Below are 20,218 nucleotides of genomic sequence, written 5' to 3'. Positions count from 1 at the left end.
CAGGATGCAGGCTGCTCTCAGATAAGAACCTTGAGACAGTCCCCGGGGAGGATTGGGTTTCCTGCCACCTCCCCCGCCCCCGACACACTCTTCCTTCCTCCCGGGGCACTCCCACCAGCCCCACCCCACAGCCCAGCCTCTCCCACCCCCAGGTTTTGGCTGCAGCTCAGTCTTAGCAGGTTGGGGTCTAAATCAGAGGCTTGGCGCCTCCGGATGTGGAAAACCCACTTACGTCCTAGCTGGACTGGACTGGCCTCTGGCCCAGGCACCTCTGTCGGCTTCTGCACAGAGCCCTATGCTTTGCTCCTCTCCTCTCCATTTCTGGCCTAGATTCCCAGCTCTGCTGAGGAAGGAAGTCCCTTTCCGGCTTCTGTTACCCAGCTGCTGGGACATGGCCCAGGCCTGCAGTGCTGGCCTGCAGGTGGGACTCAGCCTGCCCCTTCTCCTCGGCTTCCTTTCTGACTAAGGTGTGATCTGGAGGGAGGAAGGGGCTGGATCACCGAGGGACTCCCTAAGCCCCCTTCTCTGAAACTTGGGGTGGGGGGGCGGGGGTCTCACCTGAGCAGTGGGAATAGCATGCTGGTAGTCTGTAGAGATTTACATTGTTATTCACGATCGCAGGACCCACAGAGGGAGGTGAGAAGCAGAACTTTGATGAGTTGGGGATGATAGACCTGGAATCTTGGTGGGTTTGGTTGGTTGGTCTCAGCACCCAGTTGGTAATGGTGGGGGATGTGAGACTTAGGATCACAGTGTTGGGGGGAGAGCATCACCCATTGAGCTCCACACCCGAGCCTGAGCACAGGCTGGCTTCTGTTGTGTCCTATGTACCAATGCCAAGAGGATGGGGTTTAAACACTGCCCCTGAGAAATCTCTCTGTTCCCCACTCCCTCCAGAAGTTCCCATCCCTAGAGTGAACCAGTGATAATGGTAATAAATACCTAGGAAAGTCATTGTTTGTACAGACCAAGGGTTAAATGTAATAGGTGGCATTTCTTTAGACAGACCTCTGTTTCTTTCCCCAAGCTCTACCATGACATTTCCCAAGAGCTAAGGTGGGGGTACATCACAGGTATACTCCCCCTTCACCTTTCCTCCCCCTTCCTCCTGTTTCTCTCTCCCTGAGGCTAAGGTATGCATTTCCCTTGAAAGTCCCAGTGAGTTCCCAGAATGCTAATGGCCTTGTCCCCCTCTCCCACCAGCAAGCACGCCCTGGGCAGCCACGAGTATATTCAATACTGTCGAAAGTTTGACATCGACATTCGGCTACAGCTGATGGAGCAGAAAGCTGTACGCGGTGACCTGGCCCGGACGGTTCGTGTGTGGTGGGGAGGCTGATGGCTGCATAGGGATGGGGAGGTAGTGGGCAGAGGGTGATATGGAATACATTGGGTGGACATGGCGTAGGAGCACTGAGCTGTGATACAGGCACCACCCTTCTCTGAATAGGGCACTTCTTACACAGGTGAATGATGACCAGAGTCCCTCCACCTTGAACTACCTCATCCATCTGCAAGAGAGGCCAGTCAAGCAGACCATCAGCAGGTGAGAGTGGGTACCATCTTGGATGTGGCCCAAGCAGGAACCATGAGGGGACCCTAGCAGATACCCTTGCTTGCCTTTATGCCAGGGCCGGGGGTTCTTGCAGGTGTTGGGGATGGGGCCCAAGAGTCTTAGAGGAGAAGATCCCCACTTCAGGGTATGCTACATCTCTTCCCTCTAGTACTTTGCCACATTCTCCAGGTAAAAGGTGGCCAACTAGAAAGGACTTGCCAGCCTTCAGTCTTCGTGGGACATAAGGGAAGAGTGGGAACCCCTTTAAACCAGAGTCTGATTCCTGAGCTGTGGAGAAGGAGGGAGAGGATGGGTCTTCCAGTACACTGGGTCTGTTCTGACATCTTCTATGACCTTTCCCTGTCCCCAACTCCCCAGGCAGGCCCTGAGTCTTCTGTTTGACACTTACCACAATGAGGTGGATGCCTTCCTGTTGGCTGATGTGAGTACAAATTCTGGGGCTGGCCCAGCTGCCCAAATCTCCTCCCTTCCTCTCCTCCAGTCCTCCTGGGATCAGCTAACACTAAAGGGATCTGGAGTAGATACTGAAAATCTATTAGCAGAGCGCTTTTTTTCATTCCCCTAGCACGTGGGCAAACCAAGACTGCCAGCTCTTGGGCAGCTGGCAAGTGTGTATAGAAGGGTTCTGCTCCTCTGTAGAAGTAGGTCAGGAACCGTGCCCTGATCCTATCTCTGGAGTAGGGCATCTTCAAAGCTAAGGGACATAGAGTTGTCACCCCGCTGCTGAACTTGAATGTGCACTGGAGTGTGCATCCTGTGAGCAAGGCCCAGGAAACTCTGATTTGAGAGGTTCTGAGGTGCTGGTGTCACAGGTGGAAAACCGTCAGGAGGTGGGGGGTTCCCAAGGTAGGGAAGGGCCAGGACTCTCCTTACTTGGATTCACATGGAGTTTTAAGCCTCAAAACCATGAGAATTAACATTTGCTCCACATGTCGTGAAGTTGAAGAAAATCAGACAGTGATCTTCAAAAACAATCCCTGTCTCACTGATGCTGTTATAGCGGTCATCCTTTTGGGAGAGTTCAGCTTTGTATCTAGCTCAGCCCTCCACCGACTACCAGAATCCCTTCTCTAGCAGCCTCTGCTTGAAAATTTACTGTGATGAGAGGGGAGTTCTCTGAACACCTTTTTTTGCACTATTCTGGCCCTCTGTTAATGGCTACTGTGGATGGAGAAGCGTAAGAATCGTCTTAGCCTTCAGGGAGCTTGTGTTCCTGCCAGAAAAATGGAATAGTAACGTAAAGCTATTAGTAGACAGGACAGGTTGGTAACGAGTTAATCAGGGGCTCTTGGAGAGTGATAGAGAGGGGGACTGTCCAGGGAAGGCTTTGGGAAGGAAGGTGGAGTTTAGCTGGTCCGTGATTTGCATTTACTTAGGTAATCAGGGTAGGACAGGTAAGGAGATTCCAAATGAGAAAACTGCAGAGCCAAAGTGCAGAGGGCAGGGCATGGCCATGGTCTGAGATGAGACCTATCTGGACATTCTTGACAGTAGTAGGAGAAATAAGGCTGCGTGGGAAAGTGGGCCCTCAGTGTGATCTCTTTGGTCCCCCTGCTAGTCCCTGTGGATTGATTTTATTAAAACTGCATGTCTCTGGGGGAGACCCTGCATGTGTTTGTATAGTATAAGCAGACTGTAGTGGACAGAGGGAGGCTGGGAATAAGAGGAGGTGCAGGCAGGATGGCTGAAAGCGCTGGGGAACGTGGGCTTGGCTCCTTTAATTCAGCAGGAGCTGTGTGTGGTTCACTAACGCTGGATGTTTGAAAATCAAGCATGGATTCCACTGGTTACTCCTGAGGGTCATGAGCCGCTACTCCTCCCGGCCCATTCCTTCAACACTGTGGGTGCTGGAGGCTGAGTGCTAGCCTGCCAGCCTCACTGTGCCGCCTCCCACAGGGGGACTTTCCACTGAAGGCCGACAGGGTGGTCCAGTCCGTCAAGGCCATCTGCAACGCCCTAGCCGCTGTGGAAACCCCTGAGATCACCAGCGCTCTCAACCAGCTGCCCCCCTGCCCTTCCCGAATGAAGCCTAAAATTCAGAAGGTAACGGGGCCCAGAGCACTAGCGTGGGGAAGGAGGAGAGGAATATTCCCCGGAAACTAGGTGACTAGGTGTCCATTTACTAAAAGGCTCTTCTCTCAACCTCCATCTTTTATGTTTGAACATTTAGTCACAGAGTTTTTGGGAAATGGATGCCAAGTCTGTCACCTCTTCCTGAGGATGAGAGTGGGCTAGGATCTGCCCCCAGGACTGATTGCCGGGATCCCAGGCCAGCAAAGGCTTTGTTCACAGTCACTGAGGCACTGCCTGGCAGTTTTCGCACCCAGTAGGGTGCAAGACCAAAATCTGCCCCGAGCCGGGGATTTGGGACTCCGCAGTGGGGGCTGTGTGCTGTGCAGACGGGGCCAGCCAGCACGATAGGTGCTGTGATCTGTAGTGGGGTGGCCTGAGGGCTGGCGTGTTTCATTTGGGTGGACACGATGATTTTATCCTTGGTCTGGTTCACTGTCCATCACACGAATCTGGTACAAACTGTTACTCTATCCTCCCTGGGGAGCCTCTGCTCCTCAAATTTCGTTCCAGTCTGGTCCAGGTGAGCACAGCTGTGAAAAGCCCTTCTTCCAGCTGTGATGGAAAAGGCCATGGCCCTGAAGCTCCCCTCCCTCTCCTTTTTCCCCAATAGGATCCCACCGTCTTGGCTGTGAGGGAAAACCGAGGTAAGGGAGCTGCTCTCTTCATCCAGAAGGGGCAGCTGAAAACTGCAGTCTCTGCCCAGATTCCTTTTTCTCCCTGGCCCCATTGATTCATGGGTCCAGGTCTGCCTCTGTGTGTGTATGTGTGTATGTGTTTTCCTATATGAGGCATGGACGCAGCTGGAGAGCACATTTCTTTCCACAAAATGTTTTCTTGTTATTTTTACTAGTTATTCCTGTGGTGTCCCTGGGAGATGGTGATGAGGTGGTGTCAGTGTGAGGGTAGGCGTGGTGGGGCAGAGTTAGCCCTGGGTTCCAGATGGAAAAACTTTCACTTGGGTAGGTTGTGAGCTCATAACCCCTGTGGTTCCAACTTTGAAGGGGCCTGGGGAGATGGTGATAAAGAGTTTTTCCCTAGGATTCCCCCTTAAGTCTTTCAAGCAGAATGTTGCCCTACAAAGCTCGTATCTCTAGGATCCTTGGTCAGTGATTCCCAATGTTTCAGATTTCGTGGACCAAAAAGCATTATTTTGGGGACCAACATAGAATTATCAGTTTTTATTTTACTAAGCAATGACTTCTTTTAAGTAACTGGTAACTATTATTCCCACTACTTCCTAAAAGAAAGGACATTTTGCACTAAATAAATAGCAATACGTAAAAATAAGGACAATGTTTAAAATTGAGTATCTGTCATTTTATGAGAAGCTCATGACACGCTCCTGCTTTTTCCTCATTTCATCACAGATGGGTGACTGGCATTTGGGGACTACTGTCCTAGGGTATCCCATCTTAGCCAGTGCCATGACAATAAGATGGGGCTTGTTGAAGCCTCACTATTCTTCCTCCTGTCCCCTTCCTTTCACAGAGAAGGTCGTGGAAGCCCTGACAGCTGCCATCTTGGACCTGGTGGAGCTGTACTGCAACACGTTCAATGCAGACTTCCAGACAGCAGTGCACGGGAGCCACAAGCATGATCTGGTCCAGGAGGCCTGCCATTTTTTTGGGTCCCTGGCCTTTACGGTCTATGCCACCCACCGCATCCCCATCATGTGGGCTACCAGGTGAGCACTGGGCTGAATGGCCTATAGGGAGCAAGCTGAGTTAGACTTCAGATGGCTTTTTCTGTCTGCATGTGACCCCACTGTCCTAAATTTAGGATCTGTGGCATTATGGTGCACTGTGGCTGAGGGGATGAGCCCACTGAGAGGGAGACAGATGTGGGCTGGGACATCCCAGAGGAGAGAGAAAAGGCAGCAGTGGTCAGATCTTGTCATTCCCTCTCAGTGATGGCTGCTTAGGCATCCCTGCCCCCTCCCATCCAAGGCCAGCTGATGGAGACGCTGCTGCGACAGATGGCCCCTTCCCAGATCTGAGTGCATGCCTCACAGCCAATGACTGCACTCCCCTGCAGATGTACAGTGGGAGGGGGCGGGGAGGTGGGAGATGACCCTTTGTCTGGAGTTCCCTAGGCCTGCAAGGGTGGGTGGAGGAGGACGTTAACTTGGTAATCCTGAGCTCCTCTCAGGGTCCCCCAGCATCCCAGGCCTGGGGGAATAGGCCTTTGGCTCCACCCGACCCCCGCCCCTCTCTTCCCAGACCCCCTCCCCCTCCCTTCCCCTTCTCTCTTTGTTCCTCACTTAATGTATTCCTCTGGGCGATTGGCGGAGAACAAAGGAGGCAGCCTGGGAAACCAGGGCCTTCTCTGACCTCTTCTGTCAGGCACCTGTCACGAGCCGCAGGGACTCCCATGTGTTGGCATTCATTTCAGCATATGTCGTTTTTCATCCCCCACGCTTCTCACCTGCGCATGCGCATGTGCGCAGGCGCGCCCCCGGACACCCCATGGGCTGGAGCTGGTTCTAAGGAGGAGGCTGCATGGCTGCTTCCCAATAAAGAAGGGAGAAAAACCAAGGGCTCAGCATGGAACCTGAAACTGGGCAGAGAGATCCAGATCGAGTTGCTTTTCCCGGAGCACACTTCCGCAAATCCAATTTGGCTGTCCTGTCCCTTGACCCCATGTTCCAGTCCCACTGATCAAGAGTTTTACAGGGGAAGTGGAGTTTGGCATAGTTCGGGTGACTGAGATGAGGTCTGGGAGCTGAGTGTCCTGACCTACGCCCTTTCTCTTGTAGCTATGAAGAGTTCTACCTCTCCTGCTCCCTCAGCCATGGCGGCAAGGAGCTGTGCAGCCCCCAGCGGACCCGAAGGGTTCACTTCTCCAAGTACCTCTTCCACCTCATCATCTGGGACCAGCAGTAAGACCTCCCACCAGGCTCCAGTGCCCACTGCAGACCCTTTCAGCCTCCTGAATGCCCAGATTAAACCAGGCTCTGTCACGAACCCTAACCAAACAAGCCATTCAGACTCTTGAGACTCCACTTCCCTAACTCTTAAATGGGGACAAGTGTAATTTCTACTTCTCAAGTTGTTATGAGTTTCCAATGAGAAGTATCCATAAAGGCTTGTTGTAAACCATGAAGGACCATATAAACATTAGTTTTAATAATAATTCATTGTTTTGATCTTGTCTCCCTTAAAAGGTTTAACTAGTCTGAGGGAGTCTCATCTTCTCCCTTCTTCCTAAAGTTCCCATGGAAGAGGGAGATGAGACCATGCTTTCTCCCTTATAGATCTGGAAGGGCAGGCTGCCTAGAGGGAAGACTAATGGGCTTAGAGCTATAGGAATAAGGCTCTACTTCTAGCTCTGTCTCTAGTCGTATGTTCTCTCTGGCCTCTTCGGGCCTCAGTTTCTCAAACTGTAAAATGGGGACATTTGTTTAACTCAGAGGCAGTTGTGGCACTGAAATGAGGTAAGACAGGTTATAAATATAAACATGAAAACACAAGCACAAGATAGTATTAACCACCGTTTATTAACAGTAATTTGCTGTCCGGAAGGTAGGCATCAGCCAAGCAAAACAGGAAAGAAATGGAGGCCAGGGTGCCTCGATGGTGACATTGCAGAAGTTTGTGCGCCTTGCGTCTTTTCTGTGCTGCTCCATCCTCCCTCCAGACAGTCAGGAAGCACCTTGTTTGCTCCCCGCAGCTTCACTTTCCCAGACTGACTTATCTCTGAGTCCTTATATGCAAAACAGAACTGCAAATTCAGTATTTGGAGTGCAGATTAAAGAGACTGAGGAGGGTCCTTGGGGAGGCCAAGGATACCAAAATAGGTGGATGGAGAGTCTGTGGAAATCCTGGGAGAGGTGGGCCATTTTACAGACGGCCAACGGGAGAGGCAGACCTTTTCTCCTGTCTTCACACGTTTATGATTCTTAGAGCAATAAAGGTATAAATAAAGTCCTTTAATTAAACAACCATCAGAGCAGGAGAGACTCCTTGGAGGCTGAGGATGGCTGCATTAAACGGCTCCCGAATTTCACCATCCCCTTGGGATTCTCTGGCCTCAATTACTACGTGCTTTACAGCACTCCAGCCCAGGCAGACCGCACAATGAGCCTTAGACCCTTTCCCCACGGAGTATCAGAGGTGTGGAAGCAGCCCAGCATGTCCCACCTCAAGCTGCCTGCTCTGTGGTCTCATTCTACTCCCTGTCTGAATCTCTGCCTCAAATCCCATAGGGCTGCTATCCTTCCCAGAGCCTTGTGGAGGGTGTCATCTCAGCGCTGCCCCTCCAGATGCCCCATGGCACTTTCATGATCAAGACCAAGGCATGTGGGAGGAGGCAGTACAGTGTAGGCTTTGGGTGCCATCGTCCTCTCCTTCTCACCGTAGGTGCAACCTTGGGCAGGTCATTCAACCCAAAATGGACACGGTAATAGGGCCTACCCTACAGGGTTGTTTGAGAGCAGTTAGGACATTGCAAGTAAAGTACTTGGCACAATACCTAGTACATGATAACTGCTTTCTTCTTTATCATCTTTGTTGTGTTCTGAGCTCTCTCAATTCTGGTTTCTCTGTTCCGAGTGACTGACACAGTGACTGACACATGGGGATGTTTGTGCATGAAAGTACTAATTTATATAGCTCCGTTCCAGTGCAGTAACCACAGTGTCACATAGCAAAAAACACCCAGTATATACACACATCACACAAGTGAAGCCATGTCCCGCTTTTCACTGATGAGGAAGCTGAGGCACAGAGGTGTGAGTAGTTGCCCAAGCTTGTGAGAGGGAGAACCAGGACTGGAACCGGCACATCCCAGGAACGCTGCCTGGAGGAGTCAGCCCCTGTGATGCGCTGTTGAGGAATGGGTTGCAGAAGGGAGGAAGTTCAGGGCTACAGCTAACCTACTGGTTGTCCTGACTGACCCCAGGTGAAGGTCCATGGGGGAGGCTTTAGAATACCAGATATACCCAAGGGCTGAGGAGAAGGGGCCCTTGGTTGGTTCTAGGCATTATGGTTTCAGCTAGAAAGGTTCCTCACTCTCTTTTTCTCTGGATGCCCAGCTGGAAGCCTCTTCCTGGGTGAAAAGAAAGGGATCAGGACCAGCTCCGTCTCCTCTTTGCTGTGGGATCAGCTGATTGTCTCCCTCACTGTAGCAGCACGGGGTCAGCTAACTCTCAAAATAGGCCCTGCAGCCTTGCTCTGCCACTCTAGCCAAGCCCTGGCCTGGCATGTACGCTGGCTGCTGGCGGGGTCCTAATTATAGCTGTGGGCCCCCATGGTAGAGGCAGCTGGGGCAGATCAGGGCCCTGCCAGTCTGGCGGGAAGGAGGGAGTGCCTCACTTACGTGGAGATTCCCCTGGAGGAGTGAAGGGCAGCGGTGGAGGGAGGCTGCTTGATCATGAAACTGCTAACCTTGGGGGTGGCCGCCCTGCCTCTGTGCCCTCTGGCATAAAAGCTGCTGGGCCCTGGGCTGGCCAGAAGGGTGTGACAGTATGGACTTTGGCCCAGGGACAGCTTCCCCGAAAGGTAATGTGGGTCCTCCCTCTTCCCACAGCTCCCCTCCCCTCTCCACCCACCCCACCCCAGGTCCTTATCCTGAACTTGGAGGGAGTGGCCGGGTGTGATTCAGGCGTGGGAGCACGGGATAGACCATCTGGGTTGGGTACTGGCAAGGGCTTTGGTGTCAGTTCTCTGGGCCCTGCCAGTTTGCTTTCTCACCACCCAGGGACTTGGAGGAGCCCCTTCTTTTTATCCCTTTGGCTTTGAAAATGTTTCGGGGTGAGAACAAACATTTGTGTCCAGTGGGTTAGGAGAAGAAGGAGACACGGGAGGACAGACAGGTGGGAGGGCTGTGGGGGAGGGTGCGCTGAAGGCAGAGATCATGCTGCTGCTTCCTGGCTGCTCTCAGTCGGAAGAGGTGGGGGAGGGCTGGGGATTGTTCAATGGAGAAGGATTGTCAAAAGGAGCAACTTCTCGGTGACTCTCTGCAGAAATCCTAAAACAAGGGAAGGAGTATGGCTGACAGTATGGGGCATGTAGACACCTGAACTCTAGGTGGCTCTGGCCAAGTGAGTTCTGTCTGGTCACCGTGGGTAGCTGCAAAATCAGAGGATGTTTGTCTTGCTCTACCAAGAGGCTGCAAAGACATATAGACTGTGCTCCTGCAGGCATCGAGCGGAGGTTTTGCCTGCAGTTTGGGATCTGTCCTGGTTCTGCAGGAAGGCTTACCCAGGGAGCATATCGGGAGGCCAAGTTCTCAGCCTCATCTTGACTTCCTGGGCCACCTGGCCCTGGAAGCCACAGGGGTGGCACTTCCTGATTTGGTTTCCTGTCTGCCCTAGGATCTGCTTCCCTGTGCAGGTGAACCGGTTGCCTCGGGAGACCCTGCTGTGTGCCACTCTCTATGCTCTGCCCATCCCCCCACCCGGGAGCTCCTCGGAGTCCAATAAGCAGCGGCGGGTGCCCGAAGCCCTGGGCTGGGTCACTGCTCCGCTCTTCAACTTCAGGCAGTATGTGGGCCCAGGGCAGCTTGGCCTTGGCAGGGAGGAGGGGATAGGGAGAGAGGCCTGGCTGCTGCATGGGCCAATGCCCCTTGGGCAGGTTGGCCAAGTGGGGCTCACCGGCAGAGTCCAGAGGGTCCCAGCCCTGGTGGAGAGGACCAAGGCACAGGACTGGTGGCCAGGACAATTGATGTAATCAAGAGCTACTGGGCAGGACTGGTGGGAAGGGGCATGGACATGCATGCTCAGGCAGCGTCATCTGGTCTTGTCATTGGAAGGACCTTAGAGGTCATCCAGTTGGGCTCTCTACGTCATGAAGGCATCCCTGCCACCAGGTCATCCAGACCAGGGAGGGTGTGGTTAGTTTAGGAAGGCTTCCTGGAGGGGGTGGGTTTTTATAGGACGTGGAAGAAAGAGAAGGCCATGGTCTGTGGGGAGAATGAGAGAGAGGAGTTGGGCAGTGGCTTCAAGCAGAAAAGGCAGAGTTTTGGATAGGGGGAGCAGGAGGAGAACCATCTCCTTAGCTACTGGGTTTGTTGGCTTATCCCACCTTCCATCCTCCTTAGAGTCCTGACCTGTGGCCGGAAGCTTCTGGGCTTATGGCCAGCAACACAGGAAAGCCCCAGTACCCGTTGGAGTGCACCTAATTTCCATCAGCCAGATAGTGTCATCCTGCAGGTGAGACCCCAGCCTCTCCCTCCCACCAACCCATCAGGACCACTCCAGAGTTGGCTCCATGTTTTCCCTTTGAGGTTTGGGCTGGGGCAGTAGGAGAAAGTGCAGAACTTTGCACGTGGGGTGATGAGACTGAAGCAGCTAGGTGAACATGGTTAGACCCAGAGTGGGAGGGCAAGTTCTGCGGAAGCTATGTCCCATCTCCTTGAAGTTAACTGATTTCAAGGAGCCTGAAGGCAGGGTCTGAGACCCTTGCCAACCAGGGCTCAGCTCTTCAGAGTTCCTTAAATTGAACCCTAATATTACTAATCTGAGCCATCCCCTCTTGGGGCCCATGGGGAAGCCCTCCCCACAGCCACTCAGTGCTCTAGTGGGGTGGACCCATTCTCTGGGGAAAGGAGGAGGAGCTGGTCAGGTCCAAGGTCTAGTTACCGTTCCTGGTTCCTTTTCGTGTGGTCATGAAATGCTTTGGTACGGAATATGGAATATCAAAGTGGATACAGAATGAAAGCTCCAAGAGGCAGGTGTTTTTACCTGTCTTATTTACTACTCTGTGCCCAGGGCCCAGAACAATGCTCGGTACATATTAGGGTTCAATAAACATTTCTTGAATGAAAGAATGTGGAACTCCCTTTGAGGACTGGCTCCCTGAGCTCTGACATCCATTTTAGACGGATGAACATGGCAGCAGAGAGCAAGGGAACCCAGCATCGCAGGCTTCAGAGTTGGCAGAGCTCTCACCTGGCATGTGGTCCCACTTTCCATGAGGAAAGTGCCCTCCAAGACCACACTGAAGGCTCCCCAACCTCAGTGTGGAGGCTCCCAGTAGCTCAGCCTAATGACGCTTCTGTTCAGAGTTTGGCCTGGGGCCAGTCCCCTCACCTAGATGCATCTCAGCCCAACCTCTTCCTCACTTGACCGTTTTTCTTTCTCTCTCTTTGTTTCCTTCTCATTTTTCGCTGGAAGTTATAGCTGGAAGGGACTTTAGCGATCACCAAGTCCAACAAGGTTATTTTACAGACAAAGAATCTGAGGGTAAGGGAGGGGGGAAGGGAGGCAGGAAGGCTGGTGGGTAAAAGAAGAGCTGGAGACCCAGGTAGGTGGCAGCCCCACCCAGCTTGCTGTTCTCTCTCCTCACTTCCCTGATGTCATCTCCTAGATTGACTTTCCCACCTCGGCCTTCGACATCAAGTTCACCAGCCCCGCTGGAGACAAGTTCAGCCCCCGCTATGAGTTTGGCAGCCTCCGGGAGGAAGACCAACACGTGCTTAAAAACATCATGCAGAAGGAGTCCCTGTACTGGTGAGGCCCAGGGCATCCCCCATGTGTGACTCGGGCCTCCACTAAGTCTCTCGAGTTCTAACTGACCTTCTCTTACCTCCCAGCAGGTCCCTGTCCTCCTGCTTTGGGAGTCGAGGTGGGATAGGGTGGGCATTGCCGCCTAGGCAGGAAGTGGTGGAGAGCGGGCTCTGCAGTCCCCAGACATTTTTCATGAGCTGACCTCAGACAAAGTGGAGAGCTGACAGTCAGGATATTAGATCTGGGAACACCCATCCCCATGATGGGGACTTGGCCCAGAATCAGCTTGCCAAGAGGACCAGAGTTTTGCCCCACCCCCAGATAAGCTGTGTACTATTTGCTGTCCATTGGGGCAGCTGGCTGCTATGCTTACCACCCTGCCCCCACCTCCTGCCCCTTCCACACCCACAGCCTTTGCATTTCTCTGGCCCTGTCACTTTCCAAAAGGGATCAGGTGTCAAGGCAAGCTGGCAGCTGTCAGGGGTAAGCGAGTCCAAGCTGATCTCATCCTTGGGGCTGCTTCTCTCACCAGGGTTGAAGAGGCTGGAGGAGCTGGTGGGATCTGGGCTCCTCCCCGGCCTGCTCTCTCGTATACCTCTCTGGCTCCTGCATGGCCCTTGCATGTGGCGTTTGGGGGAAATGAGAGAGATGGGGCTCATCTCTCTCCCTCGTGTCTCACCCAGGGCAGCGAGAATCACTGAGTGACTGCAGACCTCCCCTGCCCCCACTCCTCTGCTCACCCCTTGCTTCATTAGCCCCTCAGCTCCCTTCTCCTATTAGACACCTGATCTCAGGCAAGGCCCAATTAGCTGCAGGTCCTATAAAACCTCCAGCTGGCCCCAGGAAGCCCCAGGAGGCCTCTCAGCTGCCCAGACCCTGAGCAGTGGGGACCACTGCCCTCTGGTGGCTCTACTTGGGAGTGATGTCCTACGAGCATCCTCAGGAGGGGTAGCAAATTCGGTGCCCTTGGCCCCTGCATGCTGCCTTGGTGTGAGATGTCCCTGAGTCAAGGATCAAAGATGCGATTTGGACCCTGGCTCCCAGAGTTTGCTTTACACATTGCAATCACTCAGGGATATTTTTAAAATTACCGATGCCTGCCTTCCCCAGACATTCTGACTTAACTGGTTTTGGGTGTAGCCTGGACAAGAGGCATTTACAAAGCTCCTCAGGTGATTGTAACATGCAGCAAAGTTTGGGAACTACTGAATTGGAGTGTGTAGCATTCTCTTGGAGCGTGAGTACCTTACCCTCTGGCTGACTCTGCTGTCTCTCTCACCTCCCCCTACCACTTCCACCCCCAGGCTCACTGATGCTGACAAAAAGAGCCTGTGGGAGAAGCGGTATTATTGCCACTCGGAGGTGAGCTCACTCCCCCTGGTGCTCGCTAGCGCCCCCAGCTGGGAGTGGGCTTGCCTGCCCGACATCTACGCTCTCCTGAAGCAGTGGACCCACATGAACCACCAGGATGCCCTGGGGCTCCTGCATGCCACGTGAGTTGTAACACCCATGTTTCCTGACCACGTGTCCTTCCAGAAGCCAAGGCTTCGCACTGCCCATCACTGATCTGGCCAGCCCTGGGAGAATGGTCAAGTGGGCATGGAAATTCAGGGCTTTTCTACTTCTCCTTTTCTCTTTCTTTATTTTATTCCATCCCCACCCCACATGTTATATTATGAACATTTTTCAAACATACAACAAAACTGAGAATTTAATAGTGAACATCCATATTCCCACCACCTAAATTCTAACCATTCGCATTTGTTATATTTGCTTTATGTGTTTATACTGTCCATCAATACATCTTATTTTTTTATGCATTTTGAAGTGAATTGAGACATCATAACTCCTTCCTAAATACTTTAGCAAGCATAACATTAACTAGAGCTCAATGTTTGTTTACGTTTTTTTCTTTTGAGACAAAATTTACATATAAGTAAATGCCCAAGCCTTATGTGTACATTTGCTGAGGTTTGACATATGCACACACCTGTGTAACCCAAACCTCATCACTTAGTTCTGCTCTTACAGTCCTCTCTTCCTTCATTCCTCTGGGGACACAGCTCCCAGTCTCAAACCCCTAGATCGTACCCAATGTTCTTGGTTTATTTTCTACCACTCTTAGTAATTAAAATGTACCTGATCCACGTGTTTTGCCTTCAGGACTTTTTGAGGCAAAGGTTTTGCTAATCTCTGCTAAACTAATTCTGGCTAGGTGTACTGGCTTATATATAATTTCATGATCTCTGTTATTTGCCTGGCAAGCTTTGCATTAAAATGATGGTACCGGGCTTCCCTGGTGGCGCAGTGGTTGAGAATCTGCCTGCCAATGCAGGAGGCACGGGTTCGAGCCCTGGTCTGGGAAGATCCCACATGCCGTGGAGCAACTGGGCGCGTGAGCCACAACTACTGAGCCTGCGTGTCTGGAGCCTGTGCTCCGCGACAAGAGAGGCCACGATAGTGAGAGGCCCGCGCACCGTGATGAAGAGTGGCCCCCGTTCGCTGCAACTAGAGAAAGCCCTCGCACAGAAACAAAGACCCAACACAGCCAAAAATAAAATAAAATAAATAAATAATTTAAAAAAAAAAAAAAAAGGATGGTACCAAGAAACGATAATGCTTTGACCCTCAGGAGGGCTCTTTGATGATGGGATTTCTGGCACAGTGGGAGTCAAGGAAGAGATCTTTGGGAGTGGGGTTGAGGACTTTATCCCATTTTCTTTAACTCATACAGGGAGTGAGAGTGGCTTCCATGGCCCAAGGCTGACTCTGACCATGGGCCAGGGCCGTTCTCAAGGATTGCAATCCAGAAAAGGTGCTTAGGACTCTTCTAGTGGCTTTGGCAGATTCTGGGAGTCATTGCCATTTCTTCACCCATGGCTCTGAGGCCCAGGTGTGAGGGTGCTTGCTCACTCCTGTGCCTCAGACCCTGTGGCTGGATTGTCAGGGTCCTGGGCTCTATTTTTCAGGTTCCCAGACCAGGAGGTGCGTCGTATGGCTGTTCAGTGGATTGGCTCCCTCTCTGATGCTGAGCTGTTGGACTACTTGCCCCAGCTCGTGCAGGTGGGTGAGCTGGCCTTCCCTCCAGTTCTGATGGTCCCACCCCCAGGACCCCAAGGCAGACTGCATCCTGCAGGGATAGCAGTTGGTGTAGATTACAGGCAATCAACAAAGCCTCCTGTTCCCTGTCTCCTACACAGGCCTTAAAGTATGAGTGCTACCTGGACAGCCCCTTGGTGCGCTTCCTCCTGAAACGAGCTGTCTCTGACTTGAGAGTGACTCACTACTTCTTCTGGTAAAACTGTGTGCAGAAAGAGGAGAGGTGGACACATCTCCTTCACTTGGGAGTGTTTTACTGTAAGCCTGCAAGGGTGGGGAGCTGAGCCATCTGGGTTGCAGTATGTGGCTGACTTACCAGGTGGCCTTGGGCCAGCACCTTTTCCTCGGGGGCTCTCAGCTCACCCGCATGTAAGCGCAGTGGAGATCATCCCTGGCACTCCCCTCCACCCACGCATGGCAGAAATACAAGGAGAAACCAGATGCAGAAAGGCTTTGAGCTCTACTTAAAGACAGCATGGGCAGACTGAGATATGGCTGAACACCTCTGTATAAGTTTTGCATCCAGAGCCTGTTTTCCTTCCCAAGTTTGGGGTGGGTTTTCCAGGGAGTTGGAGCTGGGTCTGACCACTCCCCACCCCCCCGTTGCCTGTTATCCTTTGAGTGTTCTGACTTCCCCCCTCTCTTTGCCTGGTAGGTTGCTGAAAGACGGCCTCAAGGACTCTCAGTTCAGCATCCGCTACCAATATCTGCTGGCAGCCTTGCTGTGTTGCTGTGGCAAGGGGCTGAGAGAGGAGTTTAACCGCCAGTGCTGGCTTGTCAGTACCCTGGCCAAGCTGGCCCAGCAGGTCCGGGAGGCTGCCCCGTCTGCACGGCCGGTGAGTGGGGTGAGGCTGCCTCTACCCATTTCCGGTTCTGGGCCTCTGCAGCCAGTCATTAACTTCTTAGGCATCCTGACCAGCAGGATGGCACTTGACCATCTCTGGTGAGGGGCCGGAAAGAGGTGACTCCCTAACCTACAGGCTACAACCTGACAGTCTGCAAGCTGTATACAGCCCACGGATGTGCTCTCTTTGGCTTGCAAAGTATTAAAATTTTTATTTAACTGTTTACCTTAAAGGCTAAGCCCAGTTGTGTAAGTTGTTCACTGCACAAGAGCACCCAGCCAGAGGGGGCAAGTGAGGACTAAAATTCAGTCATACTTGGTTCACTGTGCTGTGAGCCACGGCTCAGGGCTGCTGCCACCCAGAGGGGGCACCTTTATCTGTTTGCACAAAGGGGTTGTATTAGTCCAGTATTAGTGATCCTGGTTGCTAACATTTAAAAATTGGGAGATTGTGAAGTCTAGATGATTGGCTTTTTTGGCAACAGCCCAAGTGGCAACTCCTCCTTGACCTGTAGCCCACCCTCTCAGTTCACCGTGGGCTGCTTTAAGCTGTTCTGTCATCCACCCAGTCTCTATAGATGTTTGGGCTGTGGCCCAGGCTGTGGTGTGGGTGGGGTGGTCTTCCTTCTTCGCTGTCTCCAGGAGGTTGTCCCCATCTCTCGGGTGACTGTTTCCATGCCAGCCACTACTGGCACCCGCCCCTGGGAGAGGCCTGGCTCTGAGTGGAGCTTATGGGCCCCTCACCTCACCCCTGCTCTCCTTTCCCCACCAGGGGATTCTCCGCACGGGCCTGGAGGAGGTGGGGCAGTTTTTTGCCCTCAACGGCTCCTGCCGCCTGCCGCTTAGCCCCAGTCTGCTGGTTAAGGGCATCGTGCCCAGGGTGAGTGACTGGTGGGTTTGGGGCTCTCGGAGTGGGGAGGGCTCAGTGGAAGGCAGGTCCTCACTGGCCTGGTTATTGAGAGAGATGAGGAAGAAAGGCATATGTGGGGCCTCTTCCCAACGCTAACGCGTATGGACTTTTACCTGACAGCTCTGTGGGGTGGAGGAATCGGGTTGGGGGCTGGGTAAGTGCCTCTGCTGATGATGTCGGGGTTGAAGTCCAGGCTGGTGATGCTACCACCTGTCATTCATCGAGCACGCTCTCTGTGCCTGGCACCGTTCTAAGCGCTTTCCTTTGGTTATCACATTTCATCCGCACGACTCTTATGAAGTCGGTACTGTTGTGAGCCCCATTTTACAGAGGAGCAAACTGAGTTACAGATGGGACACACGACTTGCCAGAAGTCACACAACTAGTAAGTTGTGTGTGGAATGAACCGAAGGGATGAGAGATCAGGTGCAGGAGCTGAAGTCATAACAAACTGAACCAGGGCGATGGCAGTAGGGAGGGAGGGAAGGAATGTGGGCTCCGCAGAAATCTGGAAGAAACAATGAGCAGCAGCTGGCAGAGAGTGGGAGAGGCCGTTTTCCTGCCTGGGCCTGGGCCACCCTGACCCTCATCACTACCCTCTCTACTGTGGCAGGACTGTTCCTACTTCAACTCCAATGCAGTCCCCCTCAAGCTCTCCTTCCAAAATGTGGATCCACTGGGCGAGAACATCCGTGTCATCTTCAAGGTGAGGACACTTCTCTCAAGCCTGGTGGGATGCAGATGGTGGAGAGAAGGAGAGGTGGGAATCCAAGGGCGGCAGAAGCAGCCTCAGGCCCATTCTCTTCCTGCTAGTCCACACTCATGCTGCCATTTTAGTGCGTGAAAGACTATCAGGTGAAAAAGGAAATAGATTAATTGTGTGTGGCCCCAGAGGGCTAGGAACAGTGTTGGGATGTGTAAGGATGCGCTTTCTAGGAGGCAGAGCTACCTCAGCAATGGAGTGGATAAGGTGCTGACCTGACTGTCCCTGGAATATTCAAGCTGAATGACTATGGCAGGCGTGCTGAAGAGGAAATTCATGTATCAGGTGCAGGTTGGACTTAGATGAATCTTAAGGTCCCTCTAACTGGTACATCCATGATTCTGAGGAATAAATGATAGTCTCAGAGCATGCAATCCAGTGGGGGAAATGAAAGGCATGCATGACTTAGTAACATATATTTGTTGTGTGTAAGTTCCAAATCCAAGGTGTAAACATTCAAGTTTTAAGGCTTTGATGGTCAGGAAGACTGCATGAAGAAGAGGACCCTGACTTCAATTCAAATGGGGACATGGGGTTGGGGGAAGAGCTGGAACACCACACGGGCAAAATGCGGTTCCTGGCCCATCTCTGGTGTCTGACCTGGTGTGAGCTGGGTGAGCAGGTCTGAGTGTGAGGTGGGAGAACTGAGAAGTCCCTGGTCACTAGTTGGGACCAAGATTGCCCTCCTGGGAGATCTGGGAGCTGGGAGAGGTGGTGGAGGTGGTTCTGGTCACTGTCTTCCTTCATCCAGTGTGGGGACGACCTTCGCCAAGACATGCTGACCCTGCAGATGATTCGCATCATGAGCAAGATCTGGGTCCAGGAGGGGCTGGACATGCGCATGGTCATCTTCCGCTGCTTCTCCACTGGCCGTGGGAGAGGTCAGTAGGGAGTAGGCGGGGCGATGACTGGGCAGCTGGTGTGGGGGGCATTCTTGCTTACTGCCCTTTTGCCATTCCCTGACGAGAACTGTGTGCTTCTCCAGAAAAATGAAAAGGGCAAGATTATCCCATTAGAAGCTGTGGAATGGCATTAAAAAAAGAAGGCAGGGGAGAGAGACTATTATAAAATAAAGCAGTCTTGGAGACATAACAACCAAGCATACTGCGTAGACTTTGGGTCCCAATTCTAACAAACCAACTGTAAACAGATACTTTTTGACACAGTTGGGAGAAATTTGCATGTAGACTGGGTTAGATCAGATCAAAGAATGGTTGTTAGATTTTTGGATGTGATAATGGCATGGTGGTTATGTCCTTGCTAGTTATACTTGAAATACTTATGAGTGAAATGACATGTATGGGATTTACTTAAAAATAATCCAGCCGCGAATGGGGTAGGGGGAGGGTGGAAGAGAAGGGGGGGAAGCAGGGCTGGGTGAGTGAAATAGATGAAACAAGATTAGCAAAGTGTTGATAATTTTTGAAACTGGTTTTGTGTGAGTTCATGATACCACTTCTTTATTCTTGTATGTATTTGAAAATCCCATAGTAAAAGTTAAAACAAAAAAGGATCATGGCTATGAGCTGGGGGGACCAAAGAGTCACAGCATGGAGTATGAAACCAGGGGAGTGATCTTTCCCCTTATTATCAGACTTTGTCCAAATGCCCTAGAGCTTAATTTATAGGGAAGCATCCAGCAAAGCTCTTGTAGTCCTCTCCTGACAGACGCCTTCTCTCTGCTCTGGAGAGTGACTTGATGTCTCCCCTCACAGGGATGGTAGAGATGATCCCCAACTCTGAGACCCTGCGCAAAATCCAGGTGGAGCACGGGGTGACCGGCTCCTTCAAGGACCGGCCCCTAGCCGACTGGCTGCAGAAGCACAACCCTGGGGAGGACGAGTACGAGAAGGTAGGATTGAAGCGTGGGGTGAAGCTGGGGTGGGATGTGCGTGACTCCGGCCCACTATGTTCCCATAAGGCCCACACATGCAGAGAAGACAGCTCAGCTGTACTGGGAGGAAAGAAACACTCTTGGTTGACTGGTGCCTCCAGATGTCTAGAGGTGGGTCAAATGACTTTTGCAAGCTGACCAAGAACATCCCCTGGTATCCAACTGGGAAGCCTTCGCTGAGTTCCTCTGGCAGATTGAGTTTGGAGGAGGGGGCCCTCTTAGTCATGGATCCCATTCAGGTCCTCCTGTGTCCTGCGAGGAGTCCAGTGGTGCTTTGCAGAACAAGAGTTGGAAGAGACTTTAGAGATCATTTTATCCAACTCTTCTTTTCATAGATGTGAATTAAGACTCACTCATTTGTTCCCAGTTATGGAGCTGGTTTGTGACAAGCATGTAACCGGAAGCCAGGATTGAGGATAGATATGAGACAGAGATGATAGAAAAGGTAGCTGACCTTCCTTCCTCAGGCAGGGCTATACTGGGTGGTAGGGCCTTGGTGACCTGCTGTGTTCTGTGGCTGGTCCACAGCTTCATGGCTCTTGCCTCTGGGTTAATTAAGTTTAGGGGAGAGAGTAAATCATAATAACCAAGCTCATAAGAGAATGACCATAAA

At 52.2% G+C, this 20,218-nt stretch overlaps 1 protein-coding gene across 4 annotated transcripts in view; it reads left to right on the top strand.

Annotated features, from left to right (window-relative positions):
* The window catches only part of PIK3C2B (phosphatidylinositol-4-phosphate 3-kinase catalytic subunit type 2 beta), a 58,965-nt gene that overhangs the window by 26,544 nt on the left and 12,203 nt on the right, over nt 1-20,218 (top strand). For all 4 annotated transcript variants that reach the window (XR_449664.2, XM_007166167.2, XM_007166168.2 and 1 more), the window contains 18 exons: nt 1,204-1,315; nt 1,467-1,546; nt 1,934-1,997; nt 3,473-3,619; nt 4,260-4,293; nt 5,138-5,333; nt 6,405-6,527; nt 9,963-10,130; nt 10,688-10,799; nt 11,956-12,098; nt 13,400-13,588; nt 15,065-15,158; nt 15,296-15,390; nt 15,850-16,030; nt 16,811-16,918; nt 17,562-17,654; nt 18,463-18,592; nt 19,427-19,563. Coding sequence is in view for 3 of the 4 variants with exons in the window: in XM_007166167.2 (XP_007166229.1) it covers nt 1,204-1,315; nt 1,467-1,546; nt 1,934-1,997; nt 3,473-3,619; nt 4,260-4,293; nt 5,138-5,333; nt 6,405-6,527; nt 9,963-10,130; nt 10,688-10,799; nt 11,956-12,098; nt 13,400-13,588; nt 15,065-15,158; nt 15,296-15,390; nt 15,850-16,030; nt 16,811-16,918; nt 17,562-17,654; nt 18,463-18,592; nt 19,427-19,563 (2,206 nt within the window). In the remaining variant the exon portion in view is untranslated. The remainder of the gene's footprint in view (nt 1-1,203; nt 1,316-1,466; nt 1,547-1,933; nt 1,998-3,472; nt 3,620-4,259; nt 4,294-5,137; nt 5,334-6,404; nt 6,528-9,962; nt 10,131-10,687; nt 10,800-11,955; nt 12,099-13,399; nt 13,589-15,064; nt 15,159-15,295; nt 15,391-15,849; nt 16,031-16,810; nt 16,919-17,561; nt 17,655-18,462; nt 18,593-19,426; nt 19,564-20,218) is intronic.

This window comes from Balaenoptera acutorostrata, chromosome 1 (assembly GCF_949987535.1).
Source record: "Balaenoptera acutorostrata chromosome 1, mBalAcu1.1, whole genome shotgun sequence".
Taxonomy (NCBI): domain Eukaryota; kingdom Metazoa; phylum Chordata; class Mammalia; order Artiodactyla; family Balaenopteridae; genus Balaenoptera; species Balaenoptera acutorostrata.
The sequence above is the reverse complement of the archived record's forward strand: the minus strand, read 5'-3'. Positions and strand labels throughout refer to the sequence as shown.